The following is a 19,126-nucleotide window of genomic DNA, read 5'->3' on the forward strand; positions in this document are numbered from 1 at the left end:
CTAGAAAAACTCTGCATTTCTCTCCTTCCTAGAGCATTTCTGCACTTCCCTCCCTCTCCCCTGTACCACCACCTCACTTCTCCTGCAGTGGCCCATTAAGCCCCAGGGAGGCCTCCTGGACGATGGCTACAATGACACTTCTAGGTCTAGGAACACCAATGGAGGCTTTGGCTTTCACTGACAGATCCAAGTGCAGAAACGAAGCAGCACAGCTACCAGGGCGATGGGAAAGCAACACAGAGAGGAAAGAAAAGCTGGATGACAGGAAGAGCTACCAAATGGGAATTCACAGACACAAGAACATCTCCACATCTAACAAACATGCAGGGTTAATGCAGACTGTGGAAAGGGGCTCTGTGAGAGTGCTAAGGGCATGTGTCTGTTTACGCATGCCACAATGGCACATCTCACCTCCTCTCCTCTCATAAGATTTAAACTACAAAACACATTCGTTCCAGGTATTTTTTTTTCCTCTCATTTAAATCCTATATATATCAGATCCTTTTCTTAATTTTGAAGACATTTGTTTTTCAAGAGACAAATACAAACTTTTATATGGGAATCTACAGTGAATAATTCAGTAGTTAATTGTGCTCTTAGATCTGTTCCAAGTATCGTTTTCGTAATATCAAGCAACCGATTACCATGAAATAAGCCTATGTATTCCTTTTCTAAAAGGAGCCGTGGTGCTGCAGTGGTTAAGCACTTGGTTGCTAACCAAAAGGTTGGCGGTACAAACCCACCAGTTGCTCCTCAAGAGAAGGATGTGACAGTCTGATTCAGTAGAGATTACAGACTTGGAAACACTATGGGACAGTTCTACTCTGTCCTATAGGGTCACTATGAGTTGGAATTGACTCGATGGCAATGGGTTTAGGTTTGGGATTTAATGAAGATGAAGGGGGATGAACTGACTTTTGAAACTCTCAAGGTAAAGAAGACTTGAAGTAGAGGAGGGCAAGAGGAGAGTGACAGAGAGGGGGTTACAGAAGAACATAGTAACAACTCAAAGAAGAGAAAATGAAAGTTTGGACCTAGCTAGTATCTGTGGAAATGGAAAAGAGGAAAATCATTGGGAGGTATTTAAGAGGTACATTTTATAAGAATTGGTACCAACTGCACATGGAAACTGTTGAAAGGTGGGAAAGCTAGGATGGTTCCTTGGTTTCTAATTCGGGATGTTGGGTAGTTAATGGTACCATTGGTGATACCTCTAACTGAGGTAGAGGTATAAAAGGAGATGGAAGACATATGACCTCATTTTGGAATTGGTATTTAGGTAACTATGGGACATTCAGGCAGAAGGAGAATATATACATCTAATACACCAAGAGAAGCCTAGGTTTGAGATACAGTGTTGATAGTCATTAGCATATACGTTGTAGTCAAAATCATAGGAAAGGTAAAACAACTCACCCAGAGAGAAAGTATAATAAACTATTAAAAGCCATCATTTTTGCTGTATTTTAATATTTACATCAGAAACTCTCAAACGCCACATTTAGAAATTACCTACTTAATATCCTATCAACAACAACAAAAAACTAAAGCAGAGCACTAAATACTAAACAAGACAGAAACATTTTTATTTATATTTTCTTCTCTCGAAAGGTAAATCATTTGGAATGAAATACTTCACTCAGAAAACCATGAAATATATACTTTTATTTTTCTTAATACACGTTTTCATGAAAACTATATGGTAAATAAACCACAACCTCAGTAATTTATAATTATCCAAGAGCCTCAATATAGTAAACTCACAAATTTTACAGCAGTTAACATTCTGAAGTCAAAAGCAAGGATAGTGACAATTTAAAACTAATGACTGAAAATTCACATTTAGTGCTACTTTTTAGACTCTTAGATGTAAGTTAAAGGATGAGAAAGGCAAAGGGGGCAGGTAGAACTCTTATGTAAAGAAATCTCTTCTGATTTGCAGCATATCTGTACTTTAACAGGTTAAATTTCCTATCTTTCAGTCAGAATAAATGTATAAACATCTTATGAACAGGCCCTTCAGTAAGTGGTAAAAGCAAAAATCAATATTGAGTCTCCGACTAGAAGTCCTTCTTTAGCTTAGTGTATGAGTATATGCTAAGGCGTCAGTTTTACAGTGATGACTTCAAAAAGCTAGACAGAACAACGAACATTACATTTCACATACGCACAACAAAATAACTGTTAAGTAATGGAAAAATACTTAGAGTCTTACAATGCAGTCATCCTAAATAATGGCTCAAAGTGGAAAGAATACGTGACGTTTTTTAAAAGGAGACAAACATGGTAAGTTTGCATTTTAAATAAAAAGACAGCCAGAAAAGTAATTACCTGATAACATAAGGAATAAAGGTGGACTGTGGAATCATCTCATGCTTCAAAATAAAATGAAAATCTTCTGAAACTCAGTGAGTTTGACTGAGAACGTGAGGCAGTGAAGGTTGCTGCTCAACACCACACACAAGCTTTGGAATCAGATGGGTCTCGTTGTAAGTCCCAGATCATTACTGGTTAAGTATGTGACCCTATCAAAGCTACCTCTCAGAGCTGTTTCCCTATCCAAGTATCTGGAAAAATACTAGGATCCACTTGAAAGAAATTTTTTATGAGTCTAGTGCGAAGTGCTTTGTACATAGTAAGTTCTCAATTGGTATTACTTTCAATTTCCATTTCCTTTCTCTATTTTTTGTTTTCCCATAGGACTTCTCATCTTCTAACAGACTATATATTCATTCATTATTATTGTCTCTCTGTTCCCACTAGTATGAAAGCTCCATGAGGACAAATATCTTTGCCTAATTTGTTCACTGAACATATCCTAACCATTTAAAACAATGCCAGGCAAGACAGTCCCTGATAAATATTTATTGAATGAATAACTGGATGAATACAAAAAAGATTACTATATATTAATAATAATACATACATACAGTATTACTTTAAATCACTGCTAGATCTTTTCATGTTGAATCCATGCTTTATAGATCCTTCCACTTGAAAGATCAAATACCATGTCTTGAGATACTGGTATTAATCATATAAGTTCTCTCAGAAAGAATGATACTAATTTATTTGACTATAAATAAAGCAGTCCCTCATAAATAAACTTTGATTCCATAATTTCTAAGAAAACGCAAAGGTGCATTTGTAGAAACCATACATCAATTTACTGTAAAATAGGATGTTGTCCCAGAAATGTAAAACTTTACATCAGGAAAGTACACAACTGCAAAGAATGAGATTTAAAACATATGTCTCTAGAGTGCAATCAAAAGAGGGAGAGAACATGTACATATAAGTTGTGTCGGCACTAAGTACGTGGCAACAGCAAAATGCATTTATTCTGAGCATGCATTAATCAGTAATAGGCAGAGATATGTTTGCCTCTGAAATAATAATTAAAATGTAGTTAGTTATAATTTTACAAAAACTTATCTCAAAAAGTACACCAAGTATAGGCAACACACCCATTCTGATCCATACATCATTGTTGCTTTTGTTGTAAGTAGCTGAATCTGTCAAATGTGCCCCTTATCTAGTATCAGGCTGTCTCTTTTTGACAATGTCAGTGACTCTTGACCATTTATCACTGTTACATGGTCAGTTTGTGTCCTTGCTATATGGAACAAGAGGAAGGACACTGCAGTTAAGACCCTCAGAAGAGTGTAGTGATCTTCTTAAAGGGATACATGCAGGTTTGTAAAGGAAATCCTTCCAAAATTCTTTTCAACCTGCATTTAGGGGAAGTTTGTCTTAAAATGTAGCATTTGGGAAATGGATAGCTTCATTCTCAGTCAGAATGTAAAAAAAAAAAAACTACACAAAGGATGACCAAGGCACCCAAAAGTTCTCCTTTAAAAAATGCATATTAGATTATTTGTTATTAAAAAAAAAAAAAAGAAAAGAAAATTTTTTAAAAAAATACTTGCTCTTTATGTCAGTTTTTAGTGAGATTTACTCCATTAATATAACCATGATTAAATTAATATAACTATTAATATCTTAATGAAAATAACAACATATTGTCTATAAATATTGATTATATATTTACATAAGCATTTAAATGGAAACCTGGTGGTGTCGTGGTTAAGAGTTATGGCTACTAACCAAAAGGCTGGCAGTCTGAAACCACCAGGTGCTCCTTGGAAATTCTATGGGGCAGTTCTGCTCTGTCCTATAGGGTCACTATAAGTCAGAATTGGCTCAACGGCAACGGGTTTGGTTTTGGTTTAAGCAGTTAAATTATAGTAATAAAAATAAAAGTATACCTACAAAAGCAAACATACAGGTATAGAGTAATATTTTTGTGATTCTGAAACTATAAATAACCTAGGAACACTTTTAATGCTGCTCTTTTTACTTCAAAAAATAGTATTATTATAAAAATGGATTTTAAATACAGAGTATTGTAAAACCTGAAGAAAATGCACTGAAAAGTAAAGCATATTTCCCATTTACACTGTACAATATTTTTAAAAAATTAATATGTAAAATAGGTTTTAATCTTTTTATACACAAAATAACAAGATTAATTCCCCTAAATGGCTAGTATGTCTATGATATATAAAACCTATGGTTCATGGAAAGAATTTGATGAACTTTAAGATATGGAAGGCTAGGCAAAACCGAGTGTGTTGACCAAGGTACACTGGCTTTACTTTGTAGAGCCGATCAATAGATACTAGCTGTAAAAAGAGAGATATAGAAAGAAGCTGCAGCATATTTTTTTAAATGACAAGGTGAAGGTTTAAACTGTCTCAATCAAGATTCAATTTTTTCTTCTCAGTTTTTCCAGCTGTTCTCTTCCAGTTAAGACTATTCATTGTAATTAAATTTAATTGGTTCCAATTGACCATAGAGCACATTTATACAGATTTATTCATACTTCTTTACCTTTATATGACAAACACTAATAAAGACTGTGAGGCTCCTATTTGAGCGTCGTAAGGCAACGTTCACACCTCACTCATTCTCAACCAAAAGGAAAATTCCAGGAACGATTACTCTGCCTTTAGCAAAAGCACTAAAATCACCACTGCACTTCACATTTTAATTGTTATCTTGGTGAGATTGTTTTTAAGAACCAAGTCCTGGGTTACTACAAAAATAAAAATACAATTATGTACATTAGTCTAATCACAACTTCCAAATAATCACTAAAAAATACTGACATATGTTTCTGTCATGATAACACTTCTATTTACTTTACAAAGGGATATTATTAGCGCAATTCCTTTTGAATGTCTGAAAAAATTAAGCAGATTTTTCAGAGCAAATGGTCAAACTGGCCAATTTTTGCTTATGTAGCAGTCGTGCTAGACAATGCCGGTCACCCCAAAATAAGATTATTGTGCTCCAAACAGGTTTCTCTCAATGCATCTACCATATTTTTCATAATACAATTTATATAGGATTCTAGTCAATGAAACGAAATATGGTTTTCTTCTAAACCCTCACAAAAATCTATACCACAGCTTAATCAAGTCACACACTCGAAAGGCAATGTGAACGATCTACAGACTGCAGCCTGTGAGTTGCTCTGACAACGTGCTAAGGAAGCCTTTTTTAGTTATTTAAATCGGTGGGATATTGAACATTCCTGCCTCTAGTACCCGTGGCATGAAATGAAAAAAACCGACTGATAAAAGCCATCCATCACATATGTTTAACCTAACTTCTTACAGACTAAAATATAGCTCATGTACCATTAACTGACTCTCCAAGCTAGGTTTTCATTTTAAGCCCCTTGGTTAACAATAAAAGAAAAACATAGTTGTGTGTTATCTCATGGCTTTGGTAGTGCATAAAGTCAAAAATTTCAATGCACTGATTTAATAATGCTTACTTGAGTGCTCAAAAATCCAGCTTTTATTTCAGAATGCAAACTGAATTATTCTATTAACAAATGAAACTTCTTAATTTTCTATGAATTAAACAATTACTTTTTATAAACTAGAAAGCCTTAAACTTTGCAGGTAATTAAAACATAACAACAGACATATTTATAACAGCATAAGAAAAGCAATGAAAATGGAATAAAAGAAGAACTAGTTGTAAAAAAAATCTGTAAATGAAATAGATTTTCTTTAATAGCTACTGAAAAAAATTCCATAATTGTGAAGGACTAAATGACTTTCAGAAATGTTGGAAGTTTCTGAAATCGTTTATATTTATACTTAAATTGGGTGACTGCTTTCTCATCAATGAGCTGATAAATTTAAAAGAATTAAAAAAGTACCAAATAGTAGCCACCACCATCATCTCATTTTTACTGAAAACCAAATGCTCCCAAGTTGGACAACTAATTTGCAACAGGGTCATAAGGCTATAGGTTTTGTTTTTTGTTTGTCTTATTTAATAGACTTTATTTTTCAGAGCACTTTTAGGCTTACAGAAATTTCAAGCAGAAAATGCAAAGGGTTCCAAAGTTATTACATTAATATGTTGTCATTAACTAAAGTTTGCAGTTCACATTAGAGTGCATTTTTTGTATTGTATAGTTCTATAGATTTTGATAAATGCATAATGTCATGTGTCCACACAGAATAGTTTCACCATCCTAAAAATCCCTGCACTTCATTTTTTTATCCTTTCCCCCTCCCCCTCTGGTAGCTGCTCTGAACACCTGGTAGCCACTGGTCTTCTTACTGGATCTATAGCTTTGCCATTTGCAAAGTGTCATGTAGTTTGAATTAGGTTTTTTTTAACATAGACTTTGCAAATTTTCAAGGGAGAAAGCTGGCTCCCTCAATTTTTTCCCAGTGGAAAAATATTAAAGGCATTTAGGTGGTAACAGTGGTTAGGTAACGCTCAGCTGAACTATGCTGATATCAGATTATAATAAACCAATGGCAAATGGCTCCCGGCAGGTTCCGTATTACATCGACAGACTATTATGACTTTACATTTATAAGCAAATGCAGTAGCAATTCTTTTAGTTCTTAAGTGAAGTCTATGAATTGTGGATGGTATGGGGTCACCACGAGTCAGGGCCAACTCAACAGCAGCTAACAAAGACATGTAAATCTGAACTCTTCTTTAAGTTTTAAATTATTATAACACACAAACACAAAACAGTATAATACGTATATAGAGCTTTAAAAACCCACCACACAGAGCTTTAAAAGAAAAAGAAAACCTTCTTTTAATTTCTTTTTTGTTCTTTTAATCTTTGTTGAAAATTTTACCATTTTCTTGGCAAGCTTCCTCTGAAATTATTTCCTTTAAGTTAATATTTGTTGCTTCATGTTAATTATATATGGTCAGATTTTACATTTTAACCATCTATACCAAAAACAAGTTTATCAGTTAGGTATATTAGGTAGTTTTTATCCTCTGTGCATTCAAAGAATCTGCAGCTGAACCTCTGGGTATCCAGTAATTAAAACTGGATTAAGTCTGTAAAAACATAAGCTAAAAAAGCAAATACATATAAATATATATATATATATATAAGATATATATTGTGTGTGTTAACTTTATTTACACACTTGATAATACAGATAAGAACATATCTATGTTTTGTATTTATTACAAACAATTTAAGTAATTTTAGAAGGCAGCATTCATTTCTGTGGTAAAGGTATAAAGAATGTCTAAGTTTCCTTATACAGCCTATATTACAAATACTGCTTGCACAACTTTGGTATTCTTCAGTGTGCTCTATAATTGGAAAATCTTTCATAACATAATGTGTATATTCCCTTATATGTTTCAAGGCTTTATAGTGACCCGAGCCTCTGAATTAGAAGGTCTGTAGAAAATGAAGTACACAGATCACAGGTTCATTGTTATAGTGACAGTGAGTAAACCTGAACCAAATATACACTTCCACTTTTTTCCATCTGGAGATCAAAAAGGACACTAAAGAGTCTCATCAAATTAAACATACCATCAATACAAGTTTCCATCCTTTCCAGCAACATGTTTACTCCCAGTGTAACTGACCTAAAAAACATTTGACAGGACTGAACAGAGCTCTATCAAATTTCTGTTAAAGACGTTCGTGCTTACCAGTAGTGATGTCATCATCAACAAGGTCATGTTCTTCCTCCTGGACTTTGGTTTCTGTCCCTGAGATGTCAGGAGCAGTGGTGATAGTCTGAATGGCTTCTGCTGTGACTCCAGCTAAAAAAAATGGAAAGTACAGGTTTAGTTCTAAAAAGTTAAAATTGGACCAAAAACTTTTAAAGCTATCATTTATTTACTAGATACGAATCATTTAAAATATATGAATAGATATTTGTCCATATATATATATTTTCACAAAAATTATGAAGAGTCACAAACTAATGAACAAAATACTAACATGTGCATTATGTTTTATAATTATATATTTACATGGCTATAGACTGTACTTACTTCTAAGCAAGATCTGGGAAAAACAAAGGATGCCGAAGTAAATTACATTTTTACTTGATTTCTTTCCATGTTTTTGCTACAGTTACTTTAGCTGATTTAGACATAATTATGCTACAAAGGGAAACCCTGGTGGCATAGTGGTTAAGTGCTACGGCTGCTAACCAAGAGGTCGGCAGTTTGAATCCGCTAGGCGCTCCTTGGAAAATCTATTGGGCAGTTCTACTCTGTCCTATAGGGTCGCTATGAGTCAGAATTGACTCCACGGCTGTGGTTTTGGCTTTTTGGTTATGCTACAAAGAGTGAGGGAAAAAAACTAGTAAGTGAAGCGCTGCTTTAAAAGTTTAATTCTTTTTAAAATATTAGTTTGTTTATAAATTGGAGATTGGGAGGAAAGATGACAAAAAAGAGGGATTTATGCCCTTGGTTTAAGTTGTTGTTGTTAGGTACTGTCAAGTTGGTTCCGGCTCACAGCAACTTTGTGTACAATAGAACGAAACACTGCCTAGTCCTGTGGCATCCTCACAATTGTTGCTGTGTTTGAGCCCATTGTTGCGGCCATTGTGTCAATCCATATTGTTGAGGGTCTTTCTCTTTTTCCCTGACCCTCTAAGTAAGGTTTAATAAGAGACCTGAAATGTATTGCCCCAAAACGGTACAACACCCACCTCTATAAAAGAATTAGATATAAGGTTAGAAAATTATCACACTGAAAGGACCTCGCTGAAAGCAGACAGGTGGACTAGACCAGAGTCCAATGCTTCTGTTCTGTAAATCACCTGAGAACTCGCTGATTATGCAAATATCTTTTCCTTACATACCTCTCTTCCCATCTTTGGTGATATATTTTGCTGTCCCTAGGTGGCGCAAATGGTTTGCACTCAACTACTATCCAAAAGGTTGGTGGTCTGAATCCACCCAAAGGTGTCTTGGAAGACAGGCCTGGCGATCTGCTTCTGAGGGGTCACGACCCTGAAAACCGTATGGAGCAGATCTAGTCTGCAACATGTGGGTTGTCATGAGTTGGAAGCGACTCGATGGCAACTAACAACAACGATTTGTATCTACCATATTATTTCTAATTTGGCAATGGGTAGTAGGTTGTATCAATATTATTCATGCGATTATCAACAGGTATTGCTGAATCAGGTATATTTAAATCTCACTGTTAGAAATTACGAGTTGAACCTTCTAATCAAATCTTAATAACTAGTTCAATAACTGCATATGTGGGATGTATTGAAATATTTAAAAAACCCAAAACTACAAATATTCAAGAACTTCTTTTCTTTCAAGGTATATTAAACATTTCCACATCAAATTCAAACTTGCTGCCTCAGGTTTATCAACACATCAGGAGAGGAAGAATTTTAGTAATTAACCACTATTAATGGCCCAGAATTAGACCTAAGAGCACGCAGCTCCAAGCCCCAATGATTTAAATCGGGGGAAGAAAACCACCAACTTACTACCAGCACCTGTTCAAAATCGCTCTAACAAAAAAATAAACAAAGCTAAATCAATGATCTTTGATGAATGCAAAATAACAAAGTCATCCCTTTACAGAAATGTTTTTATTTCTTGGGTTTACAAAATACAATTTTAAAATAAAGGAGAGAAATTATTAGAAAAATAGTATTAATTACTTAATTAAAGATAACTAGGAGTAAAATGAGCCCTAGTGTCATAGTGGTTAAGAGTTAGGCTGCTAATTAAAAGGTCGGCATTTCAAACCTACCAGCCACTCCTTAGAAACCCTATGGGTCAGTTTTGCTCTGTCCTGTAGGGTCACTATGAGTTGGAATCAACTCGACAGCGACAGGCTTGCTTTTTTTTTTTTTTGGTTTAGGAGTAAAATGTAGCCTTGGTGGCTCAGTGGTTAAGCACTTGGCTGTTAACCCCAAAGGTCAGTAGTTCGAACCCACTGGCTGCTCTGTGGGACAAAGATGTGGCAGTCTGCTTCCATAAAAATTACAGCCTTGGAAACCCTATGGGACAGCTCTACTCTAACCTGTAGGGTCGCTATGAGTCAGGATCAACTTGATGGCAGTAGGTCTGTTTTGGGTTTGGTTTAGGAGTAAAATAATCATAAAACAGGAGATAAGAAGGTAAACGTCCCTTTCCTAAATGGAGACTTATTGTTTAAATACAAAATCAAAGGTTTTATTTCATATTATTGAATCAAAATATAAATTCTTGAAATCTCTCAATCCTCTTTCCTTGACACGAGATAATTTTGAAAATAATCAGAGAAAAGGAGAAAATATATTAAGAAACAAGCTTGAGTAGCAACAACTGTTATTATTAGTATTTTCCTTTCCTGTAAAATCAGAGGATTCATAAACAATAAAGCTGGTATTTATGTCATAACAATGTCTACAAATCTATTTACATTTACCTCATTTTATCAGAGAGGTTACATAATTGCTCAACATAATACAGCTACTAAATTCAGGAACAGGGATTGAACTTAGGATCAGCTAAATGTCCCAACTCCAGTTAAAATGGGAGTTGTGATGACAACAAACTACCTAAGAATCCTCACCTTTGTTGGCAGACAGAAAAAGTAAGAGACAGTGAGAATGCAAAGACCAAATTACTACACTCAACTCTAGAATCCAAATGGCACAGATCATTTAAAACTAATTTTTACAGCTTGTCCTAAGGAAATGATGGGATGATTTCGTTTTCACCTTTTAAACTCTACAGTATGTTTAAAAAGTAGTTATATCATTATTTAATCCTTCTAAACATGTTAACCATTACCTGCAAAATAATGAATACAAAAAAAATTTTTTTTTTAATTTCAAGCAATAACTTGGCTATTTCTAGTCTCCACAGTATTCAGTTACATGCTACCTCATGATAATAGGTAGACTTTCTAGAAAAGGCAAAACTATAGTGGCAGAAATCAAATTAGTGGTTGCCAGGCGCCAGGGATTTGGTAACAGGACTGACTACAAAGAGGCATGAGAGATTTTACAGAATGGCAATAATTATCTGTATCTTGATTATGATGGTGGGTATATACTTATACACATTTGACCAAAACTCATAGAGCTGTCTACTAAAAAAGGGTGAATTTTAATATAGTATATACATTATACCTCAATAAACCTAACTTAAAAAAAAAAGTACAGTAGAAAGTTGTGCATCATTGTCACTAACAAGAAGCGAGAACACAATGCTATTTTCAATGAAACACAGAGACTAGAAAAAAATCGTTTTACTTTCTTCCTGATACAAAAAGCCTAAACTCTCCAAAGTATAAAAATCACTTCCTCACTATCTAAGAAGATGAACTTCTCCCAGGAGACATGAAGTAAAGTCCACTTAGAAAACACTTAAATGGAAAAGTCAGTTTCTTCATACTGATGATTAAGACTATAAATGTTGTCAATTAATTATATGGTGATATTTTGCTTTTATCTCATGTGCTTGATGTATGGGAGTGGGTTTGTCAAACCGCATTGTAAAATCTAACCATACTTATTTACACTCTATGTATCTTCATGATATCTGGCAAAGTGATGAACATCTCATAAAAGTTCAATAAATACATCTTGAGTAGAACTGAATACGTTGAATCCCATGACACAAATTATGTTATTTAAATATACTTGAAAATAACAGTAAGCGTGCTTTGGGAAAGGAGATAATAATACAACAAATTAACAGAAAGATGTGAGACACTTAAAATACCAGTGAGTCCCCAAGCCCAGCCTTCTCAAAATAAAAAATGAGTGGACAGTATGTCAGACAATGTTGCTGTTACCTGCTATCAAATCGGCTCCTGACCTACGGCAACCTCTTGCACAATGTAACAAAATACTGCTCGGTCCTGTGTCATCCTCAGAATCAGTTGCAAAGTGGACTATTTTGATCCACAGAGTTTTCATTGGTTGATTTTCAGAAGTAGATGGCCAGCCCTTTCTTCCAACTCTGTCTTAGTCTGGAAGCTCTGCTGAAACCAGTTCAGCATTATAACAACACACAAGCCAGTAGGTCCCTATTAGGGGGTTCTATGCTGTGAATCCATTTCCTGTCTGTCAGATTGTCATACTGTGGTGGCTTTCATGTTGCTGTGATACTGTTTGCTATAAAACCAACAGGATCACCAATGATGGACAGGTTTCAGCAAAGCTTATAGACTAAGACATTCTAGGAAGAAAGGTGGGGAGATCTCCTTCCAGAAATTAGTCAATGAAAACCTTATGGTTCACAACAGGATACCATCTGACTCAATTTGGACACTTCGCAGGAAGGATCAATCGCTGGAGGAGGACATCATGATTGGTGAAGCAGAGGGCCAGAGTGGGCAAGGGAGGCCCTCAGTGAGATAAATGGGCAAAACAGCTGCAATGATGGACTTGAAACTTGCCAGCAATCCTGAGGATGACACAGGACCAGGCAACGTTTTGTTCTGTTGTTGCTGAGTTGATGCTATGGCAGCTATCTATTCTGTGAATAAGGAGTTAACAGAGGAAGTTATGGAATGGAGCAGAAAACGGGTCTAAGCTTGGACATGACAGCAAAATGGTGAAGGGAATGTAGTGATGAGAAACAGAAGTGAGAAACAGACAATGAGGAAGAATATTATTGATCTTCATGCCATCCAGATTTCTAAATACTTAGATCACTCTTCATTGTGAAAGACCCAGATACAGGAAACGTTCCCATTTGTATGCAATATTTTTTAATTGCTTTAGAAAACAGTTGAAACGATGTAAATAATGAAATGCAGTTTTTTAAATCAATGGAATAAAACTATACCTGCCTCTCCCCACCAGTAAAATCAGATACGTGATTCTAAAATTTATCTTCAAAGGCCTGTAAATTGTCTTTATAACCGTTTTATTCCTATTGGCTAATAATGTACGAGAAATGATAAATAATATGAACTCAGAAGACTTCAGTGTCATGTGATTAACTTAATCAAAGATTAAATACTAAAAGTTAATACAGTAACATTTAAAATACAGCAACTTTAACCAACACTGGAATATAAAACCATTTCAGCTCACTATCACTTTGTTATTTTATTGAAGGTTAGGTGGAAGTAATAAACAACATTGTTATGGTTCAGGAAAAAACACATCAACATATTTATAAATACTAACAAAAATTCTACTTCTCATTCTCATAGTAATACAGGTTTCTACTGAGACTGAAAAATGGATCTAAATCTAAAGAAGAGCAGGTATTTTTATTTCATCAGTTGCTCACCACTGTAGGTTTCCAGTGGTCTCATTAAAACATACGAGATGAAACCATTGGATATGCACATGCACCTTGAATAAAGTAAAACTTAACAATAAGGAGGCGGTTTATGTGGATATCTATAGTTTCTTTTCAGGCAGAAGGCTTGAATTTATTGGACGCAGATCTCTGCAGTGACTGACCAACGCGGCCCCCGTTCCCCGCGATCCTTATGACAGACAGACTGCCTGCCCCACATTAATTCACTTCACACCACTCCTATCGATCCACAGCCAGTTCCCGAGTCTCTCTGCACACATTGCCTGTCTGGCTGCCTCCATCCACATCAGCACATACACACAAAGGCCAGAGAAAGATAACCTTTTGCTTTCCATTAAAGACACAGTATCCACTTATCCTTCTGCAATAATATCAAATATATAAAATGTAACACTATAGAAGTTGTCTGCTAGAAAAGCCTTCTGTAAGAAATGTTGAAGGTATTTACCCTGGATTTGAATAGAGATCATTTCAATTTACCGAAGACAAGTTAGTTTATTAAAGGCCAATTAAAAGCAATTAGAGAAATAAAAATATAATTATTGAAAATAAAATATCCTCCAGCCTGAATAAATCTTAAGAATTTATTAATCACTTGGTGAAATGAATTTTCATCTTTATTTTAAAGAAACAGAATATACTTTTTCCTAACTAGCATCTGATTTCTTCTCTTTTTTGAAAATGGCTTCTCATATACAATGTAATCATAAACAATTCTGAAAGTAACAAGGGGAATTTATTTACTGAGACATATACAAGGAATAGAAAACACAGCTAGGAAGTGCCCTATATTCACAGAATATTAATATGAGACTATAAAGCTTTACCATTCTTCTCCCCCCCCCGCAAAAAAAGCCTGAAAGTGAGACATGGTAAAAACCACATCTAATACTTTTAATTCATTGGATGCACTTTTTCAGAGATTTCTGTTTGATTTGCACGTTACGAGCTGACGCAATACCAATTTTGGTTTCAGAAGACACAAATGAAACAAAGATTTATTGTTCAACCTACAAAGTGTTGTGAGACAAAGCAAATCTGTCTTGACACCACCATACTCAAGCATCAACTTAAATTTTAACTTTTGGCTGATTTAGAAATCCAAATTACAACCAGAATTGTATACCTGTTCAAAGCGTGTTCTCCTGGATAAGAAGGTACATTTGAAACCCTTTATGGATTTTCATTTTTCACTAAAATTACCCAGGAAGAGGTTACACCAATACAGGTTACACCAATACAGTGCACTAAATACCTACGTACATGAAATACATTGTCATTGTTTAAAAAACAACAAGTTACTTTATAATTCAAAGAAAGGGAAACTGATGAAGGCCTCTGCAGCCAAGGACAGCTTATAATAAGAAAGTTAAGATGTTGACTGGGCCTGAAGGATGGGGCAGATTTAAATAAGAGAGGCCAGTATTGCCCATATGAGTAAAAACAAAGCAACTGTAATGACAGAGACATGAAACCATATGAAGTTCCCTCATTATCTTATTATCAGGCTATTATGTAACAAAACTTAAAACAGGTAATTGGAGATATAAAGATGAAAAAGACATAGCCTTGAACTTCCTAGAAGCTCACATTGTGAGGTGAGGTCATGAGGAGTCATTAAGGAAATATGAGTAGGAGAAATAATTTGATTTGTGTTATAGAAAGATCTCTTTTACAGGAATGTGAGGAAACACTTGGGGAGACTCAATAATGAAGGTTGCAATGAGCCCAATGCTTTTCAAACTGTGCTAAGTGGAGCCCTACCAGTTCTCTAGAAGCACCACAAGGGAGAGGGGGACCTCCAAGCTATCCACCACCACCTCATCCAGAGCTTTCTTCTAACTCTGTACATGTGTGTACACACATACCTTTTAGAAACTGTCACTTAAAAAAATAAGTTAAAAAAAAAAAAGCTTGAAAACCAATGATCCACATTTTTTTAAGAGTATAAACCAAAAACCAAACCTATTGCCATCGAGTCGTTTCTGACTTATAGTGGCCCTACAGGACAGAGTAGAACTGTCCCACAGGGTTTCCAAGGAGCAGCTGGTGTATCTGAACTGCTGACCTTTTGGTTAGCAGCCGTAGCTCTTAACCACTGTGCCACTGCAGCTCCATAAAACAGTATAAATAGGAGAAAATCAAGAATCAGATAAAACGTGAGGTCTCTAAACATAGGGAAGGGCAAAGAGTGAGCATTTGTTTAACATTTTTGAATGATGGTTATGCTAGGCAAAGGGCCTAAAAATGAAGGGAAAAAGAAAATCCAAGGGCCCTGCACAAGAGAAACTGTTGATGTTGTTGTTGGGTGCTGTTGAGCTGACTGTGACTCATAGCAACCCCACATGACAGAACAGAACTGCCCCCTAGGATTTTCTTGACTGTAATCTTTACAGAAGCAGATTGCCAGATCTTTCTCTTGTGGAGCTGCTGGGTAGGCTCAAGCCTAAGCCTTTAGGTTAGTAGCGCAGCACCTAACAATTGCGCTACTACAGCTCCTTAGAGAAACTTACAGCTATGTGGAAAATACAGACTTATAAATACATACGTGAGAATACCGTGTATGCGTGGAGAAAAATCAATGAACTCTGGGATGGGGTGAAGACGAGAACACGTGTCAAAGACAACTTCACAAAAAGGAGATACTTGAGTCGGGTTTTGAAAGATATATAAGAATTTGGAAACCCTAGTGGCACAGGGGTTAAGTGCTATGGCTGCTAACCAAGAGGCTGGCAGTTCAAATCCCCCAGGTGCTCCTTGGAAACTCTATGGGGCAGTTCTACTCTGTCCTATAGGGTCGTTAGGTGTCAGAATCGACTCGATGGCAGTAGGTTTTGGTTATAAGAATTTACCATGGTATGCCACTAAGTGAAGATGATTCCAGGAAGAAAGATCCCTGGTTCCAGTGTGGTAGATGGATTAATAATAGGTCAACGTGGTAGGTACAACCATAAGAATGCTAGGGTTGGTAGAGATGCAATAAAAGTAAATAGAAGGTTTTAATACCTGAGATTTGGGGATAAATATGGATAACCCCATCACTTTACTTTCTGGTTATTATTGTAGCTCAGGAATTCAGTTTGGGTAGAGGCAGATGCAGCTATTTAAAGACAATTCTGAAGGTAGGGAGTTTTATCTATACCAGCAGCAGTCCCAGAGAGACAACCAGTTAAAAGCAATAATTTCTGGTAACCCAGCCAAGCTACCTTGTATCCTTGGGTATATCTGATAAAAAGTAAGACGGTGATTTATTATATTTAAATGCAATGATGGGATGTAGTAAGTGCTCAATAAAAGGCACTATTAGTATCCTTATTATTATGACCCTTGGTTTTATTATTATTAATTTTCGCTTATTGCTTTTTTTTTTTTTTTCCATTAGAAGTATATCACTACCTGGAGGAAAATATTCACTATTCACTTTTTTGCTTCCATTTGGTGAACCCGGGGCCCTGGTGGCACAGTGGTTAAGAGCTCAAGCTGCTAACCAAAAGGTCAGCAGTTTGAATCTACCAGCCACTCTCTGGAAACCTTATGGGGCAGTTCTACTCTGTCCTGTGGAGTTCCTAAGAGTTGGAACCGATTCCATGGCAACAGGATTGGTTGTTGTTTGATTTGTTGAACCCATTATTTATGTATTTTTTTATTTTAATTTTTATTAAGCGTGATTTGCCTCTTTTTTTTTTAGAGCTACATTTTGGGATATCTTACAACACCTGTTTATAAATAGGCTACATAAAGCCAAAAAAAAATCTTACCACAAATATTTATATTTCAAACAACCTATCTATCATGATTACTTGTATTGCTGCCAAACATATTATTTTTAAAGATATATATATACTCTGTCCTATAGGGTCGCTATGAGTCAGAATTGACTCGACAGCACTGGGTTTTTTTGGGTATATACACACACATGCACGGGTAGGAAAGTTTTTGACCTCTTAATCTCTTCACACAAAATGAATAACTGTAATAGGAAAATAAAGACACAGGAATCTAATTTTAATATTATCCTAATAGACATAATGAGGTCACAGTATAAGGCATTTGTGACATTCCAAAAATTTCTCACAATAATAACTTAGATAAACATCATGATGTGCCTTGATTTTATTATTTGAGAATATTCAGTTCTAGAGATAACAAGAAAGGAACCCTCATGGCGCAGTGGTTAAGAGCTTGGCTGCTAATCAAAAGGTCAGGAGTTTGAGTGCACCAGCTCCTTGGAAACTCTATGGGGTAGTTCTACTGTCCTACAGGGTCACTATCAGTCAGAATCGACTCAATGGCAGTGCGTTTTGTTTTTTTTTTTAAGCACTTGGTGCTACATCGTTTTCAACAAAATAAGTACCACATACCACAGCCTCCACCAGACTGAGTCCAGCACAACTAGACGATGTCTGGCTACCACCGACTGCTCTGACAGGGATCACAGTAAAGGGTCCTAAACAGAGCTGGAGAAAAATGTGCAACAATATTTTAAATCACACACCCACACAAAAAAGACCAGACTTACTGGTCTGACACAGACTGGAGAAACCCCGAGAGTATGGCTCCCAGACACCCTTTTAGCTCGGTACTGAAGTCACTCCTGAGGTTCACCCTTCAGCTAAAAATTATACAGGCCCATAAAACAAAACAAGACTGAAGGGGCACATCAGCCAAGGGGCAAGGACAAGAAGGCAGGAGAGGGCAGCAAAGCTGGTAACGAGGAATCCAAGGTCGAGAAGGGGAGAGTATTGACATGTCATGGGGTTGCCTACTTATGTCACAAAACAATAGGTGTATTGTTTAATGAGAAACTAGCTTGCACTGTAAACCTTCATCTAAAGTACAATAAAAAAAAGAAGAAAAAAAAAGCCCCGGACCTTGACCCCAAGGAGATCTCAGTGCAGTACTTACGATCTATACCTGTTTTTATGAAGATTCTGTGGCTTTATTATCACCAAGAAATATGAATTATGTCCCCAAATGTAAACATACATTCATACATAGAATATGAAGTAAGAAGTAAAATGGTAAGCCTCAGAGAAAACTAAGTCAGCAGGTATATGAACTATGTTTACTTCAGTCTGGAAACATGACACAGTGGCATCAAACTGCTGAAGATACATACACTTGTACACCGTAATGAGCACAATGTATCTATAGAGTCACACTGTCATACCGCCACACCACACTGGTTACATCTCACACTTCATTTTAAAGACTATTCATATCTAACCAATGGTTTAGATGAGGATGCAAAGTTGAATTAACAAAGAGGTAAGAAAGCACCAATCATTGCCAAGTTAAAGAATTAACTTGGAAACAAAGTTATAAAAAAAAAAAAAAAGATGAATAAGCCAGAGGCTCACTCAACACTAAGAAAGCAGAGACGCTACAATGTGCGACAAGGATATAAACTTCCATCTTAATAACTCCATTCTACAAATAAAAACAAAACCTAAAATAGATGCTTACATAAAACAACCAATCTCAGATTATATTTTTTCCCTAGTCTGTC

At 35.8% G+C, this 19,126-nt stretch overlaps 1 protein-coding gene across 7 annotated transcripts in view; it reads right to left on the reverse strand.

Moving 5' to 3' along the window:
* WDR7 (WD repeat domain 7) overlaps window positions 1-19,126 on the reverse strand; it is a 429,516-nt gene that overhangs the window by 240,296 nt on the left and 170,094 nt on the right. For all 7 annotated transcript variants that reach the window (XM_064294478.1, XM_064294472.1, XM_064294474.1 and 4 more), the window contains one exon: window positions 8,014-8,127. In XM_064294478.1, coding sequence (XP_064150548.1) covers window positions 8,014-8,127 — 114 coding nt within the window. The remainder of the gene's footprint in view (window positions 1-8,013; window positions 8,128-19,126) is intronic.

The sequence above is a fragment of the Loxodonta africana genome, chromosome 11 (genome assembly GCF_030014295.1).
Source record: "Loxodonta africana isolate mLoxAfr1 chromosome 11, mLoxAfr1.hap2, whole genome shotgun sequence".
NCBI classification, from domain to species: Eukaryota; Metazoa; Chordata; class Mammalia; order Proboscidea; family Elephantidae; genus Loxodonta; species Loxodonta africana.